General features: G+C 32.0%; 1 protein-coding gene across 1 annotated transcript in view; it reads left to right on the top strand.

The window, feature by feature from the left end:
- OTOGL (otogelin like) overlaps positions 1-13844 on the top strand; it is a 209691-nt gene that overhangs the window by 181091 nt on the left and 14756 nt on the right. Inside the window, 7 exon segments of the mRNA XM_074270858.1 lie at positions 3341-3553; positions 4004-4108; positions 5442-5549; positions 9096-9197; positions 9771-9875; positions 9983-10023; positions 12642-12705. Coding sequence (XP_074126959.1) covers positions 3341-3553; positions 4004-4108; positions 5442-5549; positions 9096-9197; positions 9771-9875; positions 9983-10023; positions 12642-12705 — 738 coding nt within the window.

Raw genomic sequence — 13844 nt, forward strand, 5'->3', positions numbered from 1 at the left:
TGAGTCGCCCTTAATTTGTAAAAATAATTACATAAGTGTTTCCTTCCCAAGAATTGGAGATAAAAGTGGATAAAAAAAAAGAAAATAGGGGCAAGAAAAAAAACACTCAACTTCTTGATATAATTTTAAATAAGATAGAAGCTTAATTGGCTTGAAAGGTGAGACATTTTCTTCTCAGTCACACATCTAAATGCACGATATTTTGTCTACTTCTAAAGTAGACATTCTTCATTATGCTAGCATATGAAAATAGTACAAAGTAAAAGACCTTGCTGCTCAACACAATATGTGCTAAGCCATTAATTTTGTTAATTTCCCATCTTTTCTAGCTGCTGTAGAATCATGTTTTAGATCGTCATAGTTAAAGATCATACATTTAAAAGTAGGAAAAAACCTTATAGATTATTTAGTACAATCTATTCATTTTCAAGATGAAAAAAAATCTGGGAATCAAATAGTTTCAGTGACTTATCCAAGATCACAGATGCTATTGGTAGGATTTGAATTTAAATTTTTCTGAATAGAGTTCAGCACTCTACTTCACCATATGACCTCTACTAGGGTTAGATGGTCAAATGAGAGGAATGATACTGACAGAACGGGATGTAATTATTGTATGACAAGTTTAGGGAGGAAGGATGTTGGAAATGGAATTCACATCAGAAACAAGTTTACCATTTTAAAAATTCTGTGCACAAGATAAGACAAAATCTATGGTAGTACTCTTATTGAATACATAGGCATGGATATGTATATTCCCTTTAGGACTATGAAACCAGGGAAAAGTAATATGCATTCACCATTGGAGAATGTGATGACTGATTTGCTTTTGTAATTTCTATTTCTGTCACTATGTCAAAAGACTCAAACTTTTTCTGCCATAAAACTTCTGTGATAAATAAAAATAAAATATCTACATTGTAGACATGATTCATATTTATGTAATATTTCAAAGTTTACAAAGCTGTTTTCCCACATTGTTTTATTTTATTGTCACAAAAGTCATGTGACATAGTAGATGTCAGTATTTGTTAGTGATATCTACTTCACAGTTAAGAAAGCTGAGGCCCAGACTGATTAAATGCTCTTCTCATGGTCACATTATTAGAAATAGCATAAAAGAACATGATTCCAAGTTCTTTGACTTCAAAACAACCTTTTTTCCTCCATTATACTATAACTTCCTAATGTAATCATTATTTAATTATTCAATAATAAAAAGAGCAAAGCACTTCACATATTTGGGATGTCCCAAGCTTAGTGTAGCTTGAGCTATGATGAATTATCTACTTGGATCATAGTAACAACTCTTGGAGATATTATGATTACCCCAGTTTTACTGATAGTACCTTGAACTTCTCAGAGGCCTAGAGTCATTCACTCTTGAGGTCAAAACTCAACTCTCAATCTCCTAGACTGTCTGATACTAAAATATCTGATTTAAAATTTTTTTTTACAGAAGAGAAGCCATAAAGTCATTTTGTCCTTATTTTCTAGTTCTGTTTATTTGCAACAAATTGTCATTTTCAAAATTTTATTAGGGAGACATTATGATAGGGTAGAATGAAAGCTAGATTTAAGAGAAAAGTGCTGGGCTTCAAGCCTGATTCTATATTCCACGTTTAGATGAGTCACATAACATTTATACATTCAGTTTCCTTATATGTAATGTAAAAATGATTAGACCTGAGATCTCTACATTTAAATCTATGAGTCTATGATCCTAGAATTCATAAGTGGAATAAATTAAATTGGTGAGCTGATAACCCCATTTCCTAATTTTATAGAAAAAGAAACTGAGATCTCTTCTCAGACTAAGCATTTATAGAATGAATTCATTATCTTTTCCCTTAAACCCTTCCTTCTGCATTAATGTTATAACACTGTCATTGATTTTTTTTCTACACAAGTCTTTTCTCATTCTTGTCTATCCTCCCCTCTCAGCTTTTATCCTTTTAAAAACAAGTTTGACTATGTCTTTCTCTTTTTCATTTCCCAATTCCAAAAACTCAAGTGGTTTTCTATAACATCCAGGATCAAATATAAAACTCTGGCTTTTAAAGACCTTCATAAACTGATCCTTTCTTACATTTCTACTGAATCTCCTCCTACCATCCTCCTCACCAGACTCATACATAAACACAAACACAGACACAGAAATACTACACACACACACACACACACACACACACAGTGCAATACATTGATATTGGCCTCTTCTCTGGACACACACACACACACACACACACACACACACACACACACACAGAGTGCAATACATTGATATTGGCCTTCTCTCTGGACTTGATGCATTTTTCAATGGCTATTCTTTATACCTGAAATTTTCCCTCTTCTCCTCTTTGGCTCCTACCTTTTAGGCAGAGCTAAAATCTTATTCTTTGTGTAAAGCCTTTCCCAAGCCCACTTAATATGGATGCCTTCCCTCTAACATTATCTTCCTTCTGTCCTACCTATATCTATTTCATACATAGCTGTTTTACATGTTTCTTCCTTAAACTGCAAATTCATAAAGAACAAGGTTGGTTTTTTTTTTTGCCTTTCTCTATAAACTCAACATGTAGCACAGTGCCTGACACACAGTAGGCTTTTAATAAATGTTTCTTGACTTGATTTGACTTAATTTCGTCATAGAAATAAAAAAGAACAAAATCTGAGAAATAGCAGAAAAGAAAATTTGTGGGTATGAATCAAAGGAAAATTTTATCATATAGAAACATAAATTTTTAAGATCAGAAATGGTGAAATAACAGCTGGTAACTATAATCCTTAAAACTGTGAAAAGTACTTCTTCTGATTGGACCATTACACACTTGTGAGACAGGTACTATGTATATTACTTTCACTACTTTGTAGCTGAAAAAACAGATTCAGGGAAGTTGGAAATTTTTTAAAATTACATGGCTAATAAATGTCAGGATTCAGGCCCAAGTTTTTCTGACTCAAAAATCAGTACTTTTCTCTTCTAGACCAATGATTCTCAAACTTTTGTTCATGGTATACCTTTATACTATGAAAATTATTAAGGATCTATCCAAATAATTTTTGTTTATGTGGATTATAATTAGAGATATTTTACCATGTCAGAAATAAAAACTGATTTTGAATTTGTAGATCCCCTGAAAGGGTTTCAGAGATCTCCAAGATTCTCTTCATACTTTGAAAGCCACTCTTATAAATACTCCCTTACTTATTTTATAGGTAGGGAACTTAGACCAATGACATTGCCTTTTGTCATATGTAAAAATGCAGAATAAAATTCCTTAGATGTTTGTTTGTTTTTCATTTTGTAATAATTTGTAAAACCATTTATTTCTGTTAGCATGTACTGACAGTCAGGGCCAACCCCGCTTTGCTGAAGAGGTTTGGAATGGGGCAGAGGAAGGGTGCTGCCTGTATAAATGTTTGGAAAATGGAAACGTGATTCCTCTGGAGCCCAATTGTACTGAAGAATTGTCACCAATTTGTAAAAGAGAAGGAGAAGTTGTCATCACCATGATAAACATGCAATCTTGCTGTCCAAAGGAAGTGTGTGGTAGGTATGCAGCAGGTGGATTTTGGCTTCCCAAGAAAAGTGGTCATATCTTTTGGGAAAGCAGGTATTTACTTGGCTCCTTATTATTATCTCTGTTTTATGTGGCATTAGAATTTAGGCTTCATCTTTGGGCCTGTCTTCAAGGTTACTTTTGCTGTTCAAAAGCAAGCTCTCAAGAAACTTGCTTCTAAGTTCTTATTTTTAAAAAAGTACACATTTACAAATTCACGAAAGAGTTTTCTATATGATCATTAATGGATAACAATCTAGTTTTCTAGAAATTACTTTCACTTTATGAACTCTGAAATTTGGGGATATTTACTCTTTCTTTTCCATTCTACATTTTAAAGAAAATAAATACAATATTAGAAATAGCTTGTTCCTCCAGGTTAGAATGAAATGATCTGTTTTTACATTCATGAAAATCTGAATCTCATTTTTCCTCTTCAGCCTGTGACATGACTTCGTGTGAAACTGATATTCCAACTTGTAAAAGTACCGAAAAATTATTTGTAGGCTACAGCCCACTTCACTGCTGCCCACAATACCAGTGTGGTAAGTAATATCTCAGTACATACATACATACACTTATAGGCATACACATATAAGTACAACATATTTATATATCTATATGTATAGCACACACAATACACAAACTTCAATATATATATATATATATACAAATATACATATATAATAATATATATACATATGTGCATATACGGAATATACATACATATATACACAAAAAATACAAAATAAGATTTGTGGGTATGCACATTCACCTATACAGATAAACATACACTTATACACACACATACACTATATGGAAACATATCTGTATAGATAAATATGTTATACATGCACATATCAGCATAAGTGTGTACAGCATAATGCACAATACTGATATAAACAATATACATAGACACAAAATATATATTCATGTGCATAATATATAGCAACATATATACATTTATGTCAATATGCATTACGTGCTTATAAAAATATATTAAAAGTACATTTAGATGTGCATATATATGTAATGTACAATATATCTTGGGGGGACAGGAAGAGAATTATAGTTATGTATATATATATATGTATAAATATGTAGTAAATATAATATGCAGCTATATAAGCATTGTGCATAACATGAACATGTATATATATATATTTACATGAATATCTAAACATAGTATATATATACTTTTTAGTATATTTAGCTAAAGACATACAACATATACATATAGGACACATGCATTTCTAGAAGTAAGTATATAGTTCTATGTGTATGTACAGATTAGCTATAACCCATGCATAGGATATGAATGTTTGTATGCATGTACAAACATGCATAAACACATACACATATACATACATATATATATATATATATATATATATATAAAGCCTTATTAGTTTAAAGCTAATAAAACTATTAAATATGTAAACTATTAAAGTTATTAAGGCATATATATATACATACACACATATATCTGTTTAAGTGAGTGAAATACATAATCTAATGTTGAGTAGTAGATTATAATATTCTTTGTTACACTTGGAAACTTTATAGAACAGGATGATCTGTTTATTTTTTCTCAGGGAGAAAAAGAGAGAGAAAAATAACTTCTTTGCATTGGTAGGGGTTGATGACTATGGCTACAGAATATTGCATATAATTTGTTGGGCATCTACTGCTCAAATTTGTCTATTTTTATAGTGATAGAATATAGTAGAAAAATTCTGATATTTAATAAATAGGAATGAATAAAAGTTATTAATTGAAAAACTATTTTTAATTCAAAGAAAAATAAAACTATCTTGTTTTATTTTCACATATTTGTAGCTTTCTTTTTTTTTGAAACAAAATTTTGTCTTTCTCTAGAATGTGATATTTTGACTTGTCCTGATCCTCCACAATCAGAGTGCAGAGAAGATCAATTTGAGATTCAAGTTCAGCAGGGAGAACCTTGTTGTTTCTCTCCTTTCTGTGGTAAGAAATTTTTAGTACATTGTACTTGCAGAAAGGAAGAATTGAATAGGACCACCTTTGTCTGATAATGATTTTATGAAACTTCTTGTCAATAGGTGTTTTGAACTTTCAATTCAAGAATATCTGCAGAAAGCTGTTAAAACAGTGACTTCTTTATTTCACATCTACTTCTAAAATGACAAAAAAGTATTTTTAAAGATATAGTTATATGTTTAATATGTATGGGAATGCCTTCCATCTAGGGGAGGGGGGGAAGGGAAGGAGGGGAAAAATTCAGAACAGAAGGGAGTGCAAGGGGTAATGTTGTAAAAAATTACCTATGCATATGTACTGTCAAAAATGTTATAATTATAAAATTAATTTAAAAATATAGTTATATTTGAGCTAATATATCAATTATTATGACCTCTCTCTAAAACAGGGGATTCTAAATTAGGGTTTTGAACTTATTTCAGTGAATGTCCTTCAAAATATTTAGAGCTGATTTACTTTATTTCTTGCATTTAAAAGTATTATTCTCAAAAAGGCTCTCTACTCTTCCCTAGACTGTTTAAAGAATCCATGACACACAAAAAGCTAAGAATCCTTGACTCTCCTAATAAAGGCTAGAAACTGAAAAATATGAGTGGTAATAATATTTTGTTTGTTTATGTACTGCTACAATGTAATATCCACATTTTAAAGAAAATTTTTAAAGTTTATCTAAAATGACAGTTGTTTGAAGAAAAGGCATTTTTATAAGATATGACTCTCTAGCATTATCTTTATATTTTAATTGTTAGATAAGTGTGATGTAAACTATATTTAATGAAAAGGGCACAGAGCATGACTCTGTTAGTTGAGATATAATTTCTGCTTTACTACTGAAAGCCTGAAAAATGAGAGCCCTTAACTCCCTCTCATTTCTTTCTTAAAGATGAAAAAATTGCATTTGTAAGCAATTTATATTCATACACCTAAAAAAGTCATGCTTGACATGGACAGTATGATACAAAAAAATGATACAATATTTGGAATATCCAAAGGGATTGAAGTAATCACAAAAGAAGAAATAGAAAACTTTGATTACAAGAAACTAAAATAACTTTGCAAAAAGAAAATTATTTCATTTACAGTTAAGAACAGAAGTGATTGAATTGGAAAATATCTTTGTGTCAAATTTCACTGATAAGGATTGGTATCAAGATTTTTTAATAAAAAAGAACAGATATAGGTGTGTATATATATATATACACATTTATGAATGTATATATATGTGATGTTTTATATACATTATATATGCATATATTCATCCAAAAATTCATTCTGCAACAAATGGTCAAATAATGACAAATGATTCAGCAAATCAAATAATTGAATTATGAATTATTAACAACCAGTTTAAAATAAAAACTTCAAATAACCAAAAATAAAGGACATAAAAATCAAAATATCCTGAGGTTTCTCTTAAAACACAGCAAACTGTCAAAGATGACAAAAGATAAGAATCATCGTTTTAATTTGGTTATGGAAAAAAAAACTCACTAGTATACTGGTGAAGCTATGATCCAATATAACCATTTTGAAAGCAATTAGCAATCATATAGATTAAAAGAACATATTATCTTTGTATTTTGACTGAAAGAGTCCAAGGAACTCATTGATGAGAAGAAAATCACCAAACACATCCAAATTTTTATAGCAACACATTTTTTGGTGATAGCAAAGAACTAGGAAAAAAAATAGATGCTTAATGATTAGGAAATGGCTAAAAAATTGTGGTACATCAATATAAGAGAATATTATCATGCAGTTAAAGTGATAAATATAATGAATAGAGAAGAATATTTGTGTACCAATATAAAGTAAGCAAAGCAAAGAAAACATTATGCATAATGACTACAACACTATAAACAGAAAGAACTACCACAAAAAAGAATGCTGCAGAATTAAGAACAGTATAGGGTGTGGGAGGTGGGGAGAGAGAGAGAGAGAGAGAGAGAGAGAGAGAGAGAGAGAGAGAGAGAGAGAGAGAGAGAGAGAGAGAGAGAGAGAGACAGAGAGACAGAGACAGAGACAGACAGAGAGAGATAGACAGACAGACAGACAGACAGACAGACAAAAAGAATGCAGGAAGGTAGGGGAAGAGGGAGAGGGAGAGAGAGAGGGAGAGGGAGAGATAAAAAGATACCTTTATCACACCCTTCTGTAGAAATGGGAGGTTCACAAATGTTGTACATTAAGTGAATTTTGGGACTTATTCAATATATTAATCGGTCATGCTGAATTTTTCCATTTTTCTTTCATTTTTAGAAAATATTCTAGAATGGATCTCTGGACAGGGGAAGGAAAGGATATGAGAAAAATTATAATGAGGACATAAAAACTTATTAAGAAAAGAAAAATATAACTCAATATAGACAGTATTGTATGCTAATATTCTTAATATAAAATAAACATGAACATATGTTAAATATTATTAATAAATAATATAGTTATATTATATTTCATGAAGTTCAAGTAGAAACCTTTCTAGGACAAATCCTACATGTTTAATGTTCAGTGAATTTTGAACAATCACTTTTTATAATTGAATATCAATGTCCATCTTCTCCAGGTTCCCTGAAAACATTTTTGGCACAATTCTATTAGGAGACAAGATTATATATGTATATATATGTATATATGTGTGTGTGTGTGTGTGTGTGATAGTATTACCATGTGGTCTTAAATTCTTCTAATTTGTCTCTATATTTTGAAAACTTTCATGCTACCTAGCTTGGAAATGATGTGTGTTTGGTTTGGTAATACCTCTAACAAACTTTGGTTCTTGAGTTTTCACAGAACAGTATTTGTCCCAGTTAATAGTGGGTAGCAATTTTCTCATTGATAATGTTCTAATTAGGCAGGTGTGTTGACTCCTGTAATGCCCATTAGTGAGTAGGTTGGTAGATGTTTTGAGCTTGGTGGTTCTGAGCTGCAATGAGGTAATATGACAGAGAGCCTGCACTCTGCTCAGCATTAATATCATGGTTTAAGGGCATGAGGAACATCAGGTTGCCTAAGGGAGAGCATACCAGCCCAGGCTGGAAAATGGAGCAGCTACAAACTCTTCTGATGATTCAGTGTTGGTGTAAGACTCTTGATTAGCCCATGAAGCTCTGATCTGTATGAGATAAGAGACACAATCTTAAAAAAAATCTGCCCTAAGTACAGTTTATTCATAAAATGCTAAAGAGTCTTTGAGGGGTATTGTATCAGTGTCACAGAATTTCTTGTTTGCTAATTTTTAAAGACCACATAGTTTCTGGCTATGTAAATAGTGGTTAATAATGCTATTATCATCCAAACATCAAAATGTTTTACCTGGTAAAAAATTCTTTTGCCTTTTTTTTTTCTGAAGCAAACTTTGTATATCTTCTTTTGAGCATATTTTTCCAAGGAAGTTAGGAAGTAATAATAATAGAAAAATAAGCACCTGTTTTTATTCCAAGGCTTTTGCTAGGTGCTAGTGATATAAGTGCGAAATAGGAAATATTATTTGTGGCTTTTGGTTTTTATCTCCAGTTTGTGAACCTTGCACTGAGCCTATTCCAATGTGCATGGAGGGAGAATATCTCACTGTGGATCTCAGTACCACACATCATTGTTGCCCTCAGTATTACTGTGGTAAGTTAGTTTTAACTAAAAACATTTACTATCTATTTAGATTTTGCTGTTGATTGAGATAACTTAATATTGAAAAAAGAATAAAATTAGATGTTTTCTGTGAGACCACTTCTATAATCCACACCTGATTTCTCCAGACACAGGTTAAGTACATTGTTGTTTTTTGTTTATCTAAACCTGGCCTGTTCCTCTGCTCCCCAATATGGGTTCTGAACTCTCTGGTTTTACTCTTTAGAATGAGTCTCATAACTAGCTGAGTTCTTATTTCCAGCTCTCTCACCAATTGCCTCTATTTCCTGAGAAAGTCTCATGGCTTTTATGTAGCATAGACATTAAAGCTGCCATACAACCTATGGATGATTTTATTTGTTCCCACTAAGATGAAATGCAGTGTCTCATAAACAGGGCCAACATCTTAGTTTGGTCTAATGTTAACTAAAGAAGGACAGTTTTCATTAGGGAAGACCTTTGAGAATTAACTACAAAAGGAATAATACATTTATGGATAGAATTCATCTTGATGCATGATAATGATGTTATTGTCTTTTTTTTTTCTTTGTTTTTTGATTTTAGTATGTGAGGAGAATCTTTGCTCTCCACCTCTACTTAACTGCCCAGAGGATAGGAAACTTGTGAAACAAAATGCATCAGGACAATGCTGTCCAGAGTGGCATTGCGGTATTTAACCTTGATCTTTGGATACTTTAAATTACTAATATGTTCATGTACTTCACACTAATTTATTCTGATTGATGTTAATATATTGTTTTTTTTCCCCTCTTTAGAATGTAGCTGTGAAAATATTGTTATGCCAGTTTGTAATGTGGTAAGGACATTTATTTTGTATTGGATTATATAAAAAGATAATTTGTTCTTGCTATCTTTTAAAAAATAGTTATTTAGAGAAGCCCTGGAAAGTAGGCAGATGATATGGGTTCAATTTGTTTTCTAGCACCAGAAATCTAGTGGGATTGATGATAGCTATTATATTATTTTAAGTTTATACTTACATCATTTGATTTGCACGGCACTCCTGGTAGTAGATGTCATTATCATCTCTATCTTGTGGATAAAGAAACTGAGATTCAGAGATTAAGGAACTCTCAGTGTCATGTAGTTCATAGGTATCTGAGGTAAGATTTCAAACCAGCCCTTCCACACTCTGAGATCAACATTCTGTATGCTGTATCATACTGACTCTATCACACCATGCTCTTCTCATGTCATTTAAAATTCAGTTTGTGTATTTATAATTTTTTTAGAAGAGGAAAAGAAAGATGCCTCATTAATTTCAAAGGTAACTAAAACTATTAACCTGTGAAAACATAAATATTTCCATAGACAAAGGAAACATTTTAAAGAGACCTTAAAAATTCTCAAGTATAGAGACCCCAAAATGACTATTCATAGTTTAAGACAGGGGTAGAAGCCAGGAATATTTGGAACATTAGTAGAGGGAGTTTCCTCACCTGAGAGTTCCCTCCACCAAGAGAAACACAAATTCAATCTCTGTCCCAAACATTTACAAAAATGACTTACAAAAAGCTCCAAAGATTCCTAACTCATTCTACAGATTTCTATTCTTGTCTCAAACTATGCATATTCATATTTGGATGCTTCTTCATTTTGGAAGAGTCTCTCAGTTCTCAAAAACTGTCTCTTAGAGTGAAGTCTCTGACAGATTCACATTGGAAAAGTTTTTCATCCACCGGAGGATGACTGTTTTCTGAAGACCATCTTAATAGGCTTAGAGAATTTTGTTGCCAGCAGACCCACATGGAAATGAATTGTGGGGTTACAGCAATCCCTGAAACAAAAGAAAGTATAAATCTATTCTCCTGTAAGAGTTCTTTCTTTCTCTACAGTGATAGTGACAGAGCAGCAGAAAATGCCAAATAGTGCTGATAATTATTTAGTTTTTAGAGTGTCTGAATGAACATTAACTGTTAGCCTTCTAAATATGAGATCCTTTTCCAATTCCATGCTTAATGAAAGACTATAGAGTCCACATTTGTCTTAATGTCCTGAATCACTTCACTCTTGATATTATTGCCATAAATAAAATGAGTGTACAACAGGAACAATTTAATGGAAGGATGGTTCACATAGTCTCTTTGCAAGGCAAGTAAGAGAGCTGACAGATTTTTATGTATCCAAGAAAAATAATTTCATGGACATTTAGTCATTTTGTATAGATATGCTCATGGTAAGTAGTTGCAAAAAAAAGCTAACTATAGCTCTCTGAAGGTTGGCCAGTGGAAAATAACGGGCAGCTCAATCAAGGAAACATTTCTCAGATAAATCTCTTGAAGATATCCTCAGTAGCTGGACTTATTGAATATCCTTCTTCTGCTGTAGCTAAGAGTTTTGTATTTTACCAGGGAGGAATGGAAACATCAAGCATAGATACTTAGAAGGAGCTCTATATGATGTGATACTAGAGAATTAAGAAAACCAGGTTTCATTTGGATTTCTAGTCCTCAGACTTGAATCTTCCCATTTGTAACAGTTGGAGAAATTATCGGTCACTGATAGTAAATATAGAAACTATCTTCATGAATTTTATAATCTAGTAATGGAATTACTAGCATATGTAAAAATAAATATAATATAAATAAATACAATACAAAATAGGATATAAATGCAAAAGGAACACACAAATAGAGTGCTATATGAGAGATAAAGCCTCTTGAGGCAGAAAGATTATTGGATTTGGAGTCTGGGAAGTCTCAGCTCTGTCACATAACTATGGGCAGATCACTCAAGCTCTTTTTCTTAAGATTCCTCATCTCTCCCATGGGGATAATAATATTTGCAGTATGTTCTTTTCAGGGTTGTTGTAAAGACTTTTAAATTATGCATAACTGTGAATTATATAGCTGAGTTAAAAACCACATCTCAGAAACCTACTAGTTGTATGGTACTGGAGAAGTCAATTAACTTCCCAGTCTCAGTTTCTTCTTCTGTAAAAAGGGATAACAATAGTATCTTTATTCCAGGATTATTGGGAGGATAAAGCAAAATAAATATGTAAAATATTTTGCATATTTTAGAGCACCATGGCAAATATTAGCCATTATTCTTATGTGAGATTTGAGGTCTTGAAAAGGAAATTCATGTGTAAGAGTTAAGAGGATTTGAGTCAGAAGGAATGGCTTTAATAGAGCAAAAAACCACCCTAGTGTCCTAAAAGAGTTTGTGGTTCTTCTAAAAGTGCTCTTTTGGGTAGTAGTAATAAAAGCAACTCATTTTATTCTTTAGAAAGCAATTTCCTCCTCTTTGGGCAAGAAACAGTATAAGTATTTGTATACTTATATTACTAATGAGAAAACTTAGGTTTAGAGAGTCTGTGATTTTGTAAATTGTGTCTTAAAAAAAAAGGTTGTGCAATGATATTGATATTCTCTCTCTCTTCATTTTCCCCTTCCCTTCTCTAATTAACAGGGAGAACTCACTCTACTAGATCAGTCCTTTCAAAGTGATTGTGGATGCCAGAAGTATCTCTGTGGTAACTCTCCTTGTTATATGTTCCCATCTATAATAATAATAAATGAATATATGAATATAACATATATTACTACCAACTGTTAGAAAGGATTGAAAATCATTTTTATTTGTGTATGACTGGTTCCTTCACTCAGTTATTTTAGAATGTAAATAACTTGAGAGCATTAATTTGCTTTCAGTTTAAAAAATAATAAATATGATTTCATTTTCACTAATTCTGAAATCTGTCATTAATCCTGCTGTTTCTTGATCTCACCTTAATTTCTATACCCTATGAATGCTCTGTTTCCAGTACTTTAAAAATATTAATCTTTAGCATTTAGCACAAAGACCCAAGAGGTAGTGAACAATTCTGAGAAATGTTTATTGGTTACACAATTTGTCTATGTAAATTGGATGCCAAATGGTGAAGTGGATAGAGTGTTTGATTTTTTAATTTGAGTTTAGGCACTGAACCTTGTGTAATCTTGGCCAAATTACTTATGCTTTTTCAACCTTACTTTTCTCATCTGTAAAATGGAAATAATAACATTTATCCCATCCATCCTGGCTGTAGTGAGAATCTTATAAAGTTGTTATGAGGATAAAATGATAATGTAATCAAGGTGTCCTGTGAAGAATGAAAAATCTAAGAGATAGAGTTTCTGGGCAATCAACATTCAATTTATTAAATTAGGCTAGCAAATAATGATGGTTAGTTGTTTCTCTCTATCCTCAAAGACAAAATCATGCAGATTCTTGAATGATTACATATCTTGGGAAAAAGAAATGTCCCTGACAGGTGAAAATCAACCCTGATTAGTAAACAATTAATGAGAAGGTAAGCGAAAAGTCTTGAGTTCCTCCTGCTGGAAGTATGACTTGATCATGATATAGCTATCTCCAGCAATCTGGACAAGGAATCCATTTCTATCCAAATTGTTCCAGTTATTTTTCTTCTTCATAAGTTGTGTACTCCCTAAATTCCAATAAGGAGCTACAAGGGCATAGAATTATTTTTCAAAGGCAAGGATTCAATTAGATTAGATTTTGTTTGTAAGGTATTCTAATTGGGTAGGATCTTGCCCAAGACCTCAGCGCACGCATCTAAAGGATTTGGGCAACTCATCCATCAGCAATATCCTTCAGAGACTGACTAAC

This window comes from Sminthopsis crassicaudata, chromosome 5 (assembly GCF_048593235.1).
Source record: "Sminthopsis crassicaudata isolate SCR6 chromosome 5, ASM4859323v1, whole genome shotgun sequence".
In the NCBI taxonomy this organism is placed as follows: Eukaryota; Metazoa; Chordata; class Mammalia; order Dasyuromorphia; family Dasyuridae; genus Sminthopsis; species Sminthopsis crassicaudata.